The 18,502-nt window shown below is 37.3% G+C and overlaps 1 protein-coding gene across 2 annotated transcripts in view; it reads right to left on the bottom strand.

Annotated features, from left to right (window-relative positions):
* Nucleotides 1-18,502, bottom strand: part of Zdhhc15 (zinc finger DHHC-type palmitoyltransferase 15) — a 101,266-nt gene that overhangs the window by 34,199 nt on the left and 48,565 nt on the right. For both annotated transcript variants that reach the window (XM_070040179.1, XM_070040180.1), the window contains 6 exons: nt 16,858-16,952; nt 13,002-13,122; nt 6,109-6,178; nt 4,046-4,078; nt 3,210-3,330; nt 233-365 (listed from right to left, as the gene is read on the bottom strand). In XM_070040179.1, coding sequence (XP_069896280.1) covers nt 233-365; nt 3,210-3,330; nt 4,046-4,078; nt 6,109-6,178; nt 13,002-13,122; nt 16,858-16,952 — 573 coding nt within the window. The remainder of the gene's footprint in view (nt 1-232; nt 366-3,209; nt 3,331-4,045; nt 4,079-6,108; nt 6,179-13,001; nt 13,123-16,857; nt 16,953-18,502) is intronic.

The raw sequence follows: 18,502 nt of genomic DNA, 5'->3' as shown, positions 1-18,502 counted from the left end.
TGGTTTTGTACAAGAAATTTCATTCAAGAATGCTGTCTTTAGTCAGTAAATCTCATATATTATGGTTCTCCAGTTTTGTAAGTATATATTCATTTTTCTCAGTTTGGAGGCAAAGGGATGTCACTATAGTGAAAATGCCTCATTGTAAGTTTTTCTCATCCTTTGGAACAGTCTATAGGTCACTCTGATACACATTAATATGTTTTTTCCTAGTCATAATATTCAGTCTTACCTAAGGTAGTTTTGTTTCTGCTGACAAGCCAACAATGGTAACCAAAGAGAATCACAAGGCTGACAAAAAACATGCAGGCCACAAAGAGGAGAAAAAGGACATGGAACTTAGAGCGAAGGCTGGGCAATTCCCCCTAGAAAAGAAAGAACAAAATGAAAAATTAAAGTGAGAAAGTTTATCTGTTTTTTTTTTGTTATTGTTGCTGTTTACAGAGGGTGACAGCCCTTTATTTAAAAACAAAAAACAAAAAAAAAAAAAACAGACAAACCAAGAGATAACCAAGCTAAATCACTCAAAGCAATAATCTGGAGACAGCCTTGAGGAATACTGGTAGACGAATACTATTACTATGTTTCTAAAGTAATTCATAGCCACTGTGAGGAGATCCATGACCCAGTGTGGGAGGTGTGTATTACTATTTTTGTATAAGATAAAGATTAATCTACTGACGTAGCTATTGTTTAAGTTAATATTGAGAGGACCAAAATAATATAATGATCTGAATTCTTTCTTCCAAAAGAGCTAGAACTTTGCCAGAGCTGAATCATAATGGGCAATAAGACGTTGGGAGAGTTTGTAAAATCATTGGGTTTAGGGTCAAGCTTATGTTCAAATTCCCAAATTAAAATGTATAAGCTAGGTTGTCAGGGGTAAGTCACTTAGCTACTTTGAGCCTCTCAATAATTTAATCTTTGAAAAGGATTCTTACTAGGCCGGGTGCCGGTGGCTCACGCCTGTAATCCTAGCTACTCAGGAGACTGAGATCTGAGAATCCCGGTTCAAAGCCAGCCCGGGCAGGAAAAGTCTGTGAGACTCTTATCTCCAATAAACCACTAGAATACCGGAAGTGGTGCTGTGGCTCAAGCGGTAGAGCGCTGGCCTTGAGCTGAAGAGCTGAGGGACAGAGCCCAAGCCCAGAGTTCAAGCCCTAGGACCCACAAAAAAAAAGAAAAAGAAAAAAAGAAAAGGATTCTTGCTTTGCCCACTTCACAGGGTAGTGGTGAGATCGGATGAAATAATGAATCTGAAAGTGCCATACAACACTGTCTGTACTATACACTAGGGGTTATGTTCTCAGAAGCACAGCTTACCTCTTCCATACATAGCTTTTTAAATACATGGCAGTGTTTACTTGTTATTTTAAGGAGAAACTCCATTTACATGGAGAAAGCCATCCCTAAATGACATTAAAGTTTTGTCTGGCTGGGAGAGACTGCCCTGAATGCCCTTTTCATTATGAAGACAACTCAAGACGGGTTTCCTCATTGCCCATATTTCATGCATGAGCTCAGCTATTTTGGAAGAAAAAAATGAGGGAATAGGAAAAAAGGACAAGGTTATGTTCCCTTGTAGCATGGTTTGTAAATACAGGTACATTTCTGCTGATTCATTCATATTCAACTATCATCTTTCAAGAGTGACTAAAAGCACACAGCACCTGGCTTGCATTGTAGCATTTGATTAGTGGCTGATTATGAGGGCTAAAGGAAAAACTGTGTGGAATGCAATGTTGTTGACTTTGTTATGAGGGTAAAAGGTGATTCTGAAACAGTAGCCTACTATGTTAAGAATGAAGAAAGGCAAGTAGGTTGACACTTCCTTTGTGATTGGATGTAGCAGATTTTCTTCACATTTAGAGCAGTAGCTTCACATATGGATAGAATGCCAAACAGGTCATGGAAACAGGAGCAATAGATAATAGATCTTGGGCTGTGGAAGGGGCCAAAGAAGAGATGATATGATGTGTAACAATGTGGAATGTTTCCTATGTGAAGAAAATGAGAAAACTTTGTCATTTGTCTTTATAGTTTCTTTTTGTCTCTGAATTTAAGATTTTGATATCTACTATGTAAGTTCTAATTCTTAAACTTAGTAAATATCTAAATTAAGAAATAGAAATGTTTACACGATTTGGAATAAAAGGCTTAATTTACAATTTAAATATTCTCAGCTATTTTGTTTCTCACTGCTTTCTCTCTTCTAGTTTTCTCCAGTTTTGTAATTTATATTCAGACCACAGGACTCATATTTATTCTTTTCCTACTGCTCTACCTTTTCAACTAAGTGAGATATTCCCGTTATACAGGCTCTTGTTTAATATGTAAAGTACTAGCTAATAGCTCTGCCCACATTTTTCTTTTGATAGATTCAGTTTGGACAGCCGTCATCATGGATACATTAGGAATTGTATTGGAGTTGTTGGGAAGAGATCTTCTCAAGTCCATTGACACCAAATTTAAAAAGAGCATATTTTATTTCTGCTCGACCCTATACATAGGCATAAATGGAAAATCTGTCTGAATTTTTTGGAAACAGATGAGATGACTGATATCACCCAAGGCAGAGAAAGGTGGCAACAAATTGTTTGAGATATCATTAAAACGATTAGAATCACATTTTAAAAGGTAAAGCACCTCAACATCTGCTCCATTGGATCTTGGCAATGAGGAAAATGAAACAAATAACAGAGCCAGTATTACATACCCTGGTTCTCTCAACTCTCAACCTGTTGTTTGCCATACATAGTTCCATTTCCTTTTGGCCCTATGTGAAACTGAGTCAGTGCATCTTTCTATCCAATAGAAAATCTGTAACTCTCCTCTGAATTTTCTAACTGGGAAGTGCTTTGTTAGCCACTTTTTCTTAGAAAATAGTAATATAGAGTTCATGGCAACATTTTTTCAAATATGTAACTAGTAATAAATGGACTAATAAAAACCTCAACTACAAAAGTACCTTTTAAAGAGTCAATACATTAGGTTCTTGGCAAGATTGTCATGATAACAGAAACATTTAACTAGAACGTTTAAACAGAAGTTTCTAAAGTCTCAGAGTATTCATGGAAAACTTATTTTCCATTGGGTGGCTTTTCACTGTTAGCTATTACATTTCAAAGTGTGAAGAGGCTATCAGGTCAATAGCATTACATATTGCCGTCTAGGGGAGGACCCTTCAGGATTAAAAAACAACAACTTACTCTCCAGTATTTGATGAAATAGCTGAAGACTGTCGTAGCAATGTACAGGCAGTAGAGAACAGAATAAGCTAAGAACTGAAGGAAGAATTTGTAGTTGGAAAATCCAATGCAGTTATTAACCCTAAAAAAAAGAAGAAAAAGAAAAACAAATTTGAAATCAGAAGGTACTGATTAAGAACAATCGGATACATAGTAGACCATGCAATGGAAGCACAGTACTCCTGCTGTTTCATTATGTGTCACGTAGAAACCCAACAAAGATAGAAGTCCTTTAATAGGAACAGACTGGAAGAACAAGTTTATATCTCACTTGTTTTTCCTTTCATTTAAAAGCACAAACCGGTCCCTGGCACACCTAAGAAACCTTAGCTCTGAGTTGTTAAAAACTTACAACTAAACTTTCTATAGTTGTAGCATGTTCTCTTTGGAATTGGTTGATTTTTGCACTAGGTCCCAAGGTCTGATACATAAAAATTGTAGAATTGCTGAATTTCGCAATGGAGAATATTTCAGAATCAAGCCAGCCAGAAACAAAATTGAATTGTGTAATGTCGAACAGAAGAAATACTTATGCTGGATATCATTACCATGCTCAATTGCTAAAGCTAATGGACAGGAAACCATTAGTTTTGTGACCTCAGGAATTCACTAGCATACCTTGAGTGGTCTATTTGTTCTGGCTTTAAAATGTTACCCCTCCCCTGTCCCCCACATAGATACAAAGCCCAGTGAATTATGGTGGCAGAAATAGATGTGTTGCAACTATGCTTAGGAAAGTGGGCCTCTTTAGCAACTTTGACCCTTTTAGAGGAGAGAAATGAATCAAAGGGACATACCAAGGGCAGTGATGGTCCATTTTTAAAACACACCTACAAAGGGGACAAAATACAGGGTGGTAAGTGAGGCTATGGACACAAAGCAACACCTCAAAATTTCACTCAAGGGTTCACCAATATTTTTACATAGTTCCAGTACACCTTTTCACAGATTTCTATGACAGCAACTCTCAAACTACTGTATCCTTTGTTACCCTTAGGATAAGCCACTCATGATACATTTTAGGGTTATGCTAGCAGCAAATTATATGCCTGGATGTCCAACCTTTAAGAAGGATAAGGAATTCGAGGGTATTACTGTAGAGAAAAGGTTCAAGGTATCTCCTCTAGTTTTGTTCAGCACTCAGTTTACTAAAAGTTCAGGGAAAAAAGCCATGGTATAGCCTGAGTTTGCATTAAAGGCAGGCAACATATAGCTGGAACTCAAGAAGAAAAGCTTCTGTGAATATTAGATATATTAATATAAGAAGTATCATTTAAAAAGCGGGAATAGTCAGGTGTTGGTATCTCATAGCTGTAATTTTAGATATTTACGAGGCTGAGATCTGAGGGCCATGGTTCAAAGCCAGCCAGGGCAGAAAAGCCCTGGTGTAGAGGTGTGGCTCAAGAGGTTGAACACCAGCCTTGAGCAAAAAATGCCAAGCAAGTGCTCAAGGCCCTGAGTTCAAGTTCTAGTACTAGCACAAAAAGAAAAAAAAATAAAGCTATAACTGGAGTCAGAAAATAAATAAGGTAGTATTGGGTCATAACAAAACAGAAAATGATTATCTATGGCTCTTCTCTTGTTATAAGTAAATGGATAAATAAATGGGAGAGAAGAGACACACCTCTAGCTCAGAAGAATCTCAAACAATTTATGCAGGTATTTCATCTTCAAGGAGAAGGAATATAACTTCCCATTCCTTCAGTGTGAGCTGTGCATAGTGACTTCATTCCAAGGGTTGTAACATAGAAAGGAAAGGGTGGAATAATTTTACAGTGGAAAAACCTGAGAAGCAATATCTCAGCCAGATGATCAAAATTACTATTGCAGTGAAAACTCATGTTTATCAATACCGTTGATTTGATTAAATGAGAATGGAAGCTTTATATCTATGGTCTTCCTTTCGTAATCACATTACCCCAGTCTAATGATCATGAGAAATGGTCAAACAAATTTCAATTTAGGAAAATTCTATAAAACACCGTAATCCTTTGTCCTGAAAACTGTCAAGGTCATCCAAAACAAGTAAAACTGAAGAATCTGTCACAGCATAGAGTAACTAAGGAGACTAAATATAATGTATTTGGGCTGGAATCCTAGAACAGATAAAGGACATTGAGGGAAACTGAGGACATTTTGGGGGTTTGTTATTGTTGTTTTGGGGATATCGGAGTTTGAGCCCAAGGCTTTGTGCTTGTTAGGCAGGTACTCTCCTGGAATCCTAGAACAGATAAAGGACATTGAGGGAAACTGAGGACATTTTGGGGGTTTGTTATTGTTGTTTTGGGGATATTGGAGTTTGAACCCAAGGCTTTGTGTTTGTTAGGCAGGTACTCTCCTGGAATCCTAGAACAGATAAAGGACATTGAGGGAAACTGAGGACATTTTGGGGGTTTGTTATTGTTTTGGGGATATTGGAATTTGAACCCAAGGCTTTGTGCTTGCTAGGCAGGTACTCTCCTACTTTGGCTATGCCCCCTTGGTATATATAAATATAATTTCAGTTGAAAATAATATATCAATATTGGTTTAATTGTTAACAAGCATAAAATAATAATGAAATGTGTTAATAATAGGGAAACGTAGGTCTAGGATAGATGAGAACTATCTACACAATAAATCTATATACATAAAACTGTTCTAAAAAAGGTTATTTTTTAAATGTGGTTTTAGTTCTCTTTCTATCTTTAGAATAGCTTGAATCCTCATCATCCCCGTGAAGGTGTTTGGCATGTGCTCATTAGGATGGAAAAGAAATGCTCTTATCTAGGCATGGTTACATGTTAGGATCAGTCATTTTGTTGTCTAGGCAACCATCAGTGGCCAAGCTCAGCCTAGGGAAAATATAGCTGTCACTTACATGGCACAGACAGAACAGTGGTGGCAGCGATCTGGCTTGATCAGATGGCACCGGTCACAGAATCGTACAGCTAAAGAAAAATAAAATGGTTAGTATTTGTTAGGGATCAATGTAAGATCTGACATTTTACTAATCTATCTGGATATCTTGCAATACAATGACTATACCTAGTTGACCTCATATCAAGCTAACAAACAAAAGGCAATCATATAGAATTGTGGTAGGTATTTTTTTCCCTTGTTGGATAAGTCTTGGTGAGGAGGGGATGAAAGTGAGAGGAAAAGTTTCATATTTGGATAACTAACCATAAGATGTCTTTTCAAAAAATAATCTTAATGGTTATTTTTCCTTTTTATTTTTATTAATTTTTTGTGGTACCAAGGAATCGAACCTAGGGCCTCATGCATGCTAGACAAGCACTTTACCACTAAGCCACATTCCCTGCCCCAGATGTTGTATTTTTAAAACTACAAGCAATTGCTTGAATGATGTCAGAAAAACCATTTAGTTTATCTTTATTCTAAATTTCCTGTCTGAAAACAAGGAATCATCATTTATCTCCTGCCTCCAGAGGTTAGAATGTGCACAGTGAATAAAACTTTTCTGGTAAAGACAGTGGTTCTTAGAATAACAATTTGTAGAGAAGACAAGGTGAGAGGGTGGGATTAGAAATGTCTTCCTTTAGACTCCACAAATGAGGACAGTCACAGTAACAAAAGACAGACTATATTCTGAACAGAGAGAAGCATTGGGAATCATAAGAGAGGTGACAAACAGCTACAAAGCTTGGAGAAACAGAAAGACACAGAGAAAGAAGAGTTGCAGCTCCAACCCCAGTTCCCCAAGGGGAAAGGGAAACTGAAGACAGTCAAAAAGTAAACCAGATGTTCCTGGCAAGAGAACTGGCAATTCCACTTTGGAGATAAGCCTGCAGTTCCAGTAAATACTAAACTCAGGGTGAGGATTAGGTGTAACAGTGACTGCTCCTACATGGCAAGCTAGCCTAGGAGAATAAAAAGACTTTCACCACTTCCCTTAGCTTGGGAAAATTATAGTACAGCACCATCTCGAGAGGGGACTTTTCTTGCTTGATATTGAGCTTCTCTAAGACATGAAAACAAGAAACAATCATGGATCAGAGTGTCTGCCATGGTCGCTGGCCATGAGAGGTTGTCATGGAGAGGGAGAAAGTCTGACATAGTAGCAGAGACCTTCGGCACTGTGGCTAGTGGCCTCATCTTGCCTGGTAAGGTGTGAGTCCCATCCCCTGAGGACACAGCATCAATCCCAGGGCTACAGGAGTGCTCAGAGACCAAGCACTGGGTCTCCTGGCTATGAATGCTTGCTGATTGGAGAGTTCTGAACCTGAGTCCTGTGACTCATAGGATTTCCCCAGCCTCCTCCCTCATACAGGGTGAAGAACTGTTGAGTGAAGTCTAAAAGCATGGAAACCAGACTGGGAGCTGCCTCTTGCCTACTTGTTTGCTTCCAGGTAAGAGACTTACAGAGTTCTGAGCCATGGATGATTTTCCCCAGCCACCTCCCTCCTGCAGGGAGGGTTTGCAAACACAGAGATCAGCAGGCAGAAATGTCTGAGGCCCACCCCCCAAACCCGGGTCCCCAGTTCTCCTCTGCCACTGTAAACCTCAGATCCCTCTTTTCTCCCCCTCCACACTTTCTTACACATTTGAGGGATATTCCTAGGAACAAAAAACTAGAGTGTTTGTAGAGCAAGTTACAGCCTGCTCAGCCCACAAGGTGTAAAGCTTTTTGCAGCTAGCAAGAGCTCTTAGTGCAAAAAGAAGGGAAGCTTCGAAAGTTGAAAGCAGTCTACAAGCAGACAAAATGACCCTTGAGGAAGTGGTGCTGTGGCTCAGAGTGGTGGTGGACTGCTAGCCTTGAGCAGAAAAAGCTCAAGGACAGCACCCAGGCCCTGAGTTCAAGCCCCAAGACCGTCAAAATGAAATGACTGACTTTTGACCAACCCCATCCTAAGCTCACAGATAGCAGCAACCTAAACACTAGGAACTATAAAAGACTGAAGCAAAATTTTCTTTATATGAGTAGTGGGTGACAGTCCCAAATAGCAAGTCTAGCTACTGGGCTATACTCTTAGTCCAGTGGTGAGGAATAGCACTTCATTCGTGAAATTATTCTATCCTGCCTAAATATTAAGAACATTTCGAGTAAAAGACTATGGTGATTAACGTTTCCAACAATAACTTGGCCTTGGATGCCCAAATACCAAAGTCAAAACATAAGAAATATGACAAACGGATAATGGGTCACTTTGCTATCCCATTCTAACCAAAAAAAATCCAGACTAAAAGAACCAAGCTAGGAACTTCAGATTTAAATGATACAATAGAGAAAGTGGACTTACAGGTACCTACAGAGTATTCCATTCAACATTCACAGGATATACATACTTCTTAGCAGCCCATGGAACTTTCTCCTAAAGAGATCATATTTTATGGCATACCACAAATCTTAACAATTACAAGAAATTGGAATAACTTCCTGTATGGTATCATTCCACTATGGAATAAAAACTAGAAATTAACAGCAAGGGAAACTACAGAAAACACTGAAACACATGGAGACTGAACAATATACTGCTCAATGTTCAGTGAGTTGTCAAAGGAATACAGAGAGCTCTTTTTAAAGTCCTAGAATCAAATGAAAATGAAAATACTACTTACTAGAGCTTTGGGGCACAACAAAAGCAGTGCTAAGATGAAAGTCTATAGCTATGAGCACATACATTAAAAAATAAGATCTCAAATGAATAATGATGAACTTCAGGATCCCAGAAAAACATGAACAAGCCAAACCCAAAACCAATAAGAGATCAGGACAGAGACTAATCTTACTGAAATGGAGACTAAAAGAATGCTATGAAGAATCAATGAAACAAACCAAAAGAAAGAGGGAGGAGACACAGTTCAATAAAATTAGAGATGAGAAAGGGGATATCACAAGAAATGCTAATAAAATTCAAAGATCACTAAGGAATACTCTCAAAACCTGTATTTTAATACTGGAAAATCAAGAAGAAGAAAGAGGAAGTGGAGGTGTGGCTCAGGTGGTAGAATGCCAGCCTTGAGTGAAAAAGCCAAGCAGGAGCATATGAAGCCCTGAGTTCAAGCCCAGTATCAATACCAAAATAAGGAGGGAAAAGAAAAGAAAATCAAGAAGAAATGGGTAAATTGCTAGATACATATGAACTACAAGAATTGAGCCAAGAAATTTTTTAACAGGTCATGGGATTGAAGCAGGAATAAAGAATATGTATATAGAAGTGGCACTGTTCAAGCCCCATGACAGACCAAAAAAAAAAAAAAAAAAAGAATATGTATATACAAGGAGCTCAAAAAATTAAACCCCAAAAGAATATACACTTCAATTAATAAATGGATAAGTGAATTGAACAGATATTCCTCAAGAAATACAAATGGCTGTTAGATACATGGAGAAATGTTCATGTTCAACATCTTTGGTCATAAAGGAAACACATCAATACTTAGATTCTATTCTATCTCGCTCCAGTCAGAAGCAATACTCACAAGACAATATGTTGGAAATAAACTTTACAACTTGGGAGGGGGTGAGGGGGTAACAATGTTCGACAAGAAATGCACTCATTATCTTACGTATGTAACTGTAACCCCTCTGTAGAACACCTTGACAATAAAATTAAATTTAAAAAAAGAAAAGAAACAAATATGCCAGTGAGGATACAGGGGGAAGTGACGCTTTTACACTACTGATGGGAAAATAAATTAGTGCAGCCACTATGGAAATCAGAATGGATATTCCTCAAGAAACTAAAAGAAAAACTACCACTGGGTGCCGGTGGCTCATGCCTATAAACCTAGCTACTCAGGAGGCTGAGGTCTTAAGATCGTGGTTCGAAGACAGCTCAGGCAGGAAAGTCCATGAGATTCTCATCTCCAATAAATTACCAAAGAGCTGAAAGTGGAGTTGTGGCTCAAAGTGGTAGAGTGCTATCTTTGAGCAAAAGAGGTTCAGGCACAGTGCCCAGGCCCCAAGTTCAAGCCCCAGGACTGGCAAAAAAAAAAACAACAACCCATAATTACCATATGATCAATTCTTGGGTATATAAACAAAAGAGTATAAGTCAGCATATAATCAAGGTATCTACACACCTATGTTTATAGCAGTACTATTTATAACCAAGCTATGAATCAGCCCTAGGTGCGCATGGACTGAAGAACTGATAACAAAAACATGGTATATACGCACCCTAGACTATTGTTGAGCCACAAAAATAATGAAATCCCATCATTTGTGGCAACATGGATGGAAATGGAGATCATTATGGTAATGGATATATATACATATGATATACACCAAAAGGTAAATGCTTCATGTTCTTGCTTAAATGATGAAGAGTTTAGAAAAGGTCAATTTCATAGAAATAAGGAGAACAATGGTTGCTGAAAGTCAGGTAGCAAAATACAGTCACATCAGAGGGATAAATTCTGATTTTCTACAATACAGTCAGGTGAGCATCCATCTAACAACTTATTTTTAAAAGAACTATAATTAAGGAGCTTGAAGGTATCTAGCATAAAAATGATAAATGTTTAAGGAGGCAGAAATGCTAATTTCCTTGATTTGATATTACACACTGTACATCTGTCTTGATTACCAGGCCATACCCCATACATATGATATAAAATAATGTCAATAACAAAAAGACAAACACACATTAGACATTAAATAAACATATCTCTAAGCCAAATTTACTAGCACATAGCCTCTGCTCTATCACATTATTTTGTTTACTAATGCCTGAAATTAAATAACTTATATAGGTATTTCTATCAAATTCTGTATTCTCAATTCTCAGAATGCCTCAATTGCAATAACCACTTAAAAATAATTTTAGGGAAGTTTTCAAACATCCACTAAAAGTAGAGGTAATAGTACATAATCCCATGCATCATGAACTGGCTTCACCAATTATCAACATTGCCACTTTTTTATTTCCTCTGTTTTTTCCTTTGCTTTTTTATTTGAACATTTAAAATGTATCCCAGACAATGTGTCACTTCCAACCACAAACATTACAGTGTTTATTAAGGCTTTTCAAAATTCTCCTTGAGATTTATTCATATTGAATTTTTCATAGTTGCTCTGATATCACTGCTATAACATTAAGTTCTTAGTATGATCTATTACCTATATCACATCAAAAAGCCTCCATTTGTCATTTGGTATCATCATAATATTTTATAATAAGTAATATTATTCATAATTATTTATAAATATACTATATTAACAAATAATAGTATGATTATATAACATTATTATATTACATTATTTATGATGTTTATAAAAATTAATAAAATATTTAATAATAAAATCATAAAAAATATTTGTTACAATAATGGAACATAAGTCTCTGACAGTATACTTTCCAAAGCCCCACAAACTTCTGAATTATTTGGAATATTAGGATGACTTAACAGAATAGCCTTGATTTTCAGATTTATAAGGTGGAGAACTGGTTGTGGAAACACCATTCCAGTCATGACGATAAATTGTAAAGATAAAATTCTATAGTAGGTATTTTCCCAAGAAAAATGAAAGCATATCTTTGTTTAAATACTTGCACAAGGATGTTCATAGCAAATTATCTTATATTAGTTAAGCACTGGAAACAATCCAAATGTCTATTTCCCTGTGAACTGATTCAGTCTTGATGCATTGATATGATGTAATACTGGTCATCAACATAAGCAATTAAACATACAACAACTGGGATAAATCTCAAAAACATTAGACTGAATACAAGAAGCCAGTCACAGAACATACTTTTTAGTTCATAGAATTGTCCTACAGTGGAAAGCTAATCAAAATAGTGGTTGTCTATGCTTATGAGGATTGATTGGGAAGGGGTATGGTGGAAATTTATGGGGTAATGATAATGTTTATAGGGGTTATAGAAGTGTGTTTGGTTATACAAATTAGTTTATTTAAAAAATAAAAGATTGGGTTGTGCATTCAAAATGTGTGTGTGTTTTGAATACAAATTTTATACCCCCCACAAAAACTGAAACATATTTTGGTGGATGTGTACTGACATCTGCTATTTGCTTCTTTTTTTTTTTGGTTGGTTGTGGGCTTGAACTCTGGGGCTGGACGCTGTCCCTCAGCTCTTCAACTCAAGGCTAGTGCTCCACCACTTGAGTCACAGCACCACTTCCGGCTTTTTCTGTTTATGTGGTGCTGAGAAATCGAACCCAGGGCCTCATGCATGCAAGGCAAGCACTCTACCACTGAGCCACCTTCCCAGCACCCTGCTATTTGCTTTTAAATATATCAGAAAAATAAGATGGCTTGAGGAAAGACGGGTGGAAGGGTGGAATATGAACAGATAGACAATAAAATAATATGCTAAAATGTAAGCAGTAGAATTATCACAGTTAATTATAGTTCTCCTCAACTTTTATGTGTGTTTGAAAAATTTTAATAAAATGTTGAGGAAAAAAATTCCATGGTAGTTTTCAGAAGACAAGATAAAAAGAGGGCCTGCCTGACAAGATAGAAGGCTTAAATATTTCTAAGATCTTTACTGAATTGCTTTCCCTAGATGACTTCCAGTGTCCGGTGCTGGTGGCTCACACCTGTGATTCTAGCTACTCAGGAGGCTGAGATATGAGGATCGCAGTTCAAAGCCAGCCCAGGCAAGAAAGTCTGTGAGGCTCTTATCTCTAATTAACCACCAGAAAAACCAGAAGTGGCACTGTGGGTCAAGTGGTAGAGCACTAGCTTTGAGCTGAAGAGCTCAGGGACAGTGCCCAAGCCCAGAGTTCAAGCCTCACAACAGACAAACATATATATGAGACTTCCAAGAAACTGACCTCCACTTCCAGTTCTTGTGTACACTGGGAGCTTCTTGGCCATATCAATAAGCATCTGTTTCTGGACCTCGGGTCTCTCTTCATTTTCATAGCGCTCCTTGTCTGTATAGGACAAGTGGAACTGGAAGCAGAAGTGATAAGGCAACACTTCATTTTTCAGGATTAACAGAAATGATTGAAAACAACTACCTAAATCAGATCTTTGAACAACTAACTTCCAGTTTAACAAAATAAATACCAGGAAGCTAGAATATGTGTGGCCAGTGGAGGGGTGAAGTCAAGGGAAGGAAGGCCAGACACAAAGGGAGGGAAAGGGTGAGAGAATACCGTGGTAATACTCAATGTACACATGCGAAAATGGAACCAGGTAACTTGAGAGGATGGGTGTGGTTGGGAGAGATGGGGAAGAATGATGAAGGGATGACATTGATCGTGATGCATTGTATTTACAAACTGACATGCGGAATCGAAACTCCTTTGTACAACTACTTAAAGATAATTTTTTCAAATGTATTTATTGTTATGGTAAAGGCGATGTACAGAGGGGTAACAGTTACATAAGTCAGGCAATGAGTACATTTTTTTTTGAACAATGTCACCCCTTCCCTCTCTCTCTCCCAGTTTTTCCCTCCTGTCTCCACCCACAAGTTGTATAGCTCATTTATATCACTGCTGCATTTGTTCACCCTTTGTGGTCCCCCTTACTTTCCCCAAACAGATAAATGTAGAAGACAAATAGTACAAAAATCAAAAACAGTGACAAAGGAGAGAAAAAAGCCAGAAAATTACAACAAAAACAAAAGACAAAATAACAACAAAAAAAAATCCCTCTTGCCTCCATTTCTTGGAGTTCATTTTGATAAATATCACTTTTTATGTTTTATTGTAAAAAATAGTATTGATAAATATCCTTTTATATGATCATACACTCATAGCTATTGAGCCCTTATGATCCTTGTTTGCTAATCTTGTCAAAGACAGGCCAATGATTTCCAATGTAATACAAATTTGAAAACTTCCTTTAATGTATGCCAAAGAGTGACAAAGGTGAAAAAGAGTCTGTGGTCAAAATTCTTATCTTTAAATGTCATCCTTACTACTTAAGAGTTAGGGGAAAAAACACTGAAAAATTAGACACTTTTTACGCTTAATTTGTGAAACAAAGAAAATAATGACTACCTCACAACATTGGTGTCAATGTGCTAGATAATAGCAGGTAATTTAAACTTTTATTTTGTACTCCCATTTTGGAGAGGGAGGTTATTTAAAAATAGTTGATACTGCCAATCTTTCTAATTTCTCTAGTTAACATGCAGTAGAATCTTATGGTGATGCTAGTTAGAATTTTCCTGATTTCTAATAACATTGAACACCTTGTCATGCCATTACTGACCATTTGGATATTCTCTTGTAAAATGTCTACAAGCCTTTTGTTAAAAAGGTAAAGAAGCCAGGTCCTGGGGGCTCATGCCTGTAATCCTAGCTACTCACTCAGAAGGCTGAGTTCTGAGGATTGTGGTTCCAAGTCAGACTTGCTAGGAAAGACGGTGAGACTCTTATCTCCAACTAACCATCAAAAAGCTGGAGGTGGAGCTGTGGCTCAAGTGGCAGAGTGTTAACCTTGAGCAAAAAAGCTAATGTTGAGGATAATGTTCAGATACTGAGTTCAAGCCACTGTATTGGCACACACACACACACACACACACACACAAAAAAAACGGTAACTAAATGTAAGTTAATATAAAAAACTTCAGTTATTTTTTTTCTTAGAAGAACAATTATACTGAATAACACAAGACCATATTTTTTAATTTAATTTTTAATTGTGATAATTAAATGTAGCACCATGTGGTAGCACTTTAACTTTTGAGATGTCTTTGTGAATGTAATTTCCTTATGGCACACTGTACCTATTTTTTGAAGGGTGCAGGCAGAGCTGTTTCTACTTGTATGTGATGAATATCTTATGATGAATGAATATCATTCAACAAGTTGTCTTTGGTGTGAAATACAACCCTATCATAGATGCACTATTTCTGGCAGTAACCAAGCCTTATTGAGCAATAGAACATAGTGAGCCAATAAAATGTATTTTGGCTGAAACTATTGGCAATAGATTAGAATCTTCTTTTTGCTAGAGAAATTCACATTGCGGCTATTTTAAATAGACCTAAAGTACTTGCCCATACATATTACAAAGTAAAAGTGATAAAAAGGCATAGTATCAAGTAGATATTTGCAGTACTTGGCTAAGTCCTGTCATTATTTCCCTCAGTTTAGGCTTGTAAAATTCCCGATCACTCAGCCACTCATTCTACTGGCCAAGAAGCTTCATAAATAATATGAAGGAAATCAGTATTTTTAATAAGCTAAAATTCATGTCGCAAAGCGCATTGCATTTTAAGGGGTACAGTCCACAGTGTACAATACAGTGAGTGACATGTGGTACAAATGTCACCACTATCTAGTTCTAGAACATTTCCTCACCCCAAGAGGAAATGCTACTCATTAAGCAATCTCCATTGCTCCTTATGCTCAGACACTGCCAACCAGTAATCTACATTTTAAGTATGGATTTGCCTTTCTAAATATTTCATGACAGTGTAATCAAAATGGTGTGGCATTTGGTGTTTGATGTTTTTCAGTTAGCATAATGTTTTCAAGGTTCATCCATCCTTTTCATGGCCAAATAATATTTCACTGTATGTACAGACTTCCATTTCTTCCTCCATATTTCCTCATTGATGGTCATGGGTTGCTTTTATCTTTCAGGTATAATGATTAATGCTGATGTGAACAATTGTGCATAATTACTTGAGTACATGATTTCAATTATTTTGAGGAAATCACCTGGCAACTCTACATTTAAGTTTATGAGAAACTACACAGCTTTTTCCTCACCAGCTGTAACATTTAATTAATACACCTAGGATCAACTTAGGAGGATTCTGATTTCATTACATCCTCACCAACACTCGTTAGTATTCATTTGTTCTTTCATTCATTCACTCAATTTTGGCCTTCCTAGTGGTTGTGAACTTGTATCTTATCACAGTCTTAATATGCATCTCTTTAAATGACTAATAGGCAACTTTTCATGTACTATTAGACATTTGTATATATTATTTGGAGGAGAAATGTCTATTCAAGTCTTTGCCCTGTTTTTAAATTGGTTTCTTTTTGTTGAGTTGTAAGAAGTCTTTCTACATTTGAACACTTGACATATCAAATGTATTTATGGCAAATATTTTCTCTGTTCTTTCAATGGTCTTTTCATTTTGATAGTGGTTTTTGTTTTGGCAAGTTTTTTGTTTTTGGTTTTTGCCAGTACCCAGGACCTTATACTTGCTCAGCTTGCTTGCTTATTTGGCATTCTACCACCAGAGCTATGCCTCCTGGCTGGCTTTTTGCTGGTTATTCTGAAGGTAGAATCTTGAAGACTTTTCTTCCTGGACTGGCTTCAAACCTTAATTCTCCAAGTCTCAGACTCCTAAGTAGCTAGGATTCCAAGCTTGAGCTGGTAATAGCCAGCAGTTGATAGTGTTTTTGATGTTTAAAAGAAATACATTTTTGTAATCAGATTAATTTAGTGTCTTCTTATCACCTTTACCTATCCTGGGCCAGGCATGATAGTGACTATGGTCATAGCTACTTGGGAAGACTGAGGTAGGAAAATCAGTTGAGTCTCAGTTTGAAGCCAGCCTGGATAAGATAGTAAGACCTCAAGAAAAAAAGATCACCTTCACTTTCTTTTGTAATGGAAGGTTATTTGTTCCTCTTTTTGTCCTCTTCTGGCTTTATTGGTGTCCCTCATTTTCTCTGTTCTTAGACTTTGTAAAGTAAGCAATAGTCTTACCTTTTGGTTGGGCTGCTGTGGGAGTGTAAAGATAGACTTCCAGTAGGTCCAGGCAAAAAATACGAAGATGGCATGGTAGAGTATGAGGTAGATAACTGAAATTTTAAAAACAAAATCAGTGTTTATGCTTTTCATCCATTTTTAAGAAACCAAAAAATTGTCATATTCAGTGATGAATGTGTATGTTATTTCCCTATTGCCAAGGATTTTCCAGTATTATAAAAATGATCATTGCTACTGCTTCCTATGCAGTGACAGAAATAAATAATGTCAAATTCTTTTTTTTTTTTTTTTTTTTTGCCAGTTCTGGGACTTGAAGTCTGGGCCTAGGTGTTATCCCTGGGCTTCTTTTGCTCAAAGCTAGCCACTCAACCACTTGAGCCACAGCACTACTTTTGGCTTTTTCAGAGTAGTTTATTGGAGGTAAGAATCTCTAGGATTTTCCTGCCTGGGTTGGCTTTGAACTGAAATCCTCAGATCTCAGCTTCCTGAGTAGCAAGGATTACAGGCGTGAGCCACCAGTGCCCAGTGAATCATGTCAAATTCTGAACCAGAGACTTTCTTAAAGTTGTATCCTCTAAAATAAGTTGCCATGAGAGTCTTTGAGTAATGGAGGGCATGTCCTTTGTAATAATATAGGAGAAGCTAATTTAACTAATTGTAAATATCTTTTCCACTGCAGGTGCTGAAATGTAATGATAATATAATCTGCACAGCACTTTAGAGATTTCAACATACTTTCATATATGTTATCTCATTTTTATTTTCTAAATAACATTGTGATATAGATAAAAGTATGGGGTCATTAGTTGTCTACCAGTGGTGATTGATTTATCTAAGTCATAGTCAATAATGTCACCAGTTTTTCAATACAGTACTTCTGACTCGAAATCTGAGGTTCTTTTCAATAAGCTACAGAATACACAATCCAAAAGTGTGAGTTAGCCGGGCATCAGTGGCTCATGCCTGTAATTCTAGCTACTCAAGAGACAGAAATCTGAGAATCGCAATTCAAAGCCAGCCAGGGCAGGAGAGTCTGGGAGACTCATCTCCAATAAACTACCAAAAAACCCAGAAGTGGCACTGTGTCTCAAAATGGAAGAGCGCTAGCCTTGCACAAAAGAACTCAGGGACAGTGCCAAGGCCTTGAGTTTAAGCCCCATGACCAACAAGAAAAAAGTATATACCTGTGAACCAGATATACAAGTCATCCATTGCTTTTCTTTTCATAAACTTAAGTCTCTTGGACAGCTCATCTGATTCTAAGAGTTTTGGTATCCTATGCAGCTAGGGCTTGGGGGAGCTGGTTTGTATGCAGCTGGTGTCTTTACTGCTGAGGGTTGTGGGAACAGAGTTTAAGTGACCAGGGTCTGTGGTTCCCATGTCTACGGGGATGGGTTCTGTGAGGCCAAGTCTACATGGCTGGAGCTCCTGGGATGACATAGACATGTCTGAAATCTCTAGGGCCCTCATCTAGACAATGCCCAGGATCAGTGGGGCTGAGAATACCAAAATAATGAGACTTTCATTGTGAGTCCTTCAATGGCATGTTCTTATACTTCATCAGAAAGACTCAAGCAAATGATGTGACTCAAGAGCAAATTAATAGAGCTGAATCTCTTGTACATTTATGGATCAAGTGCGG

The sequence above is a fragment of the Dipodomys merriami genome, unplaced genomic scaffold (assembly GCF_024711535.1).
Source record: "Dipodomys merriami isolate MVZ:Mamm:240054 unplaced genomic scaffold, mDipMer1.0.p SCAF_3, whole genome shotgun sequence".
Lineage (NCBI taxonomy): Eukaryota > Metazoa > Chordata > Mammalia > Rodentia > Heteromyidae > Dipodomys > Dipodomys merriami.
This window is presented reverse-complemented; position numbering and strand designations above follow the sequence as displayed.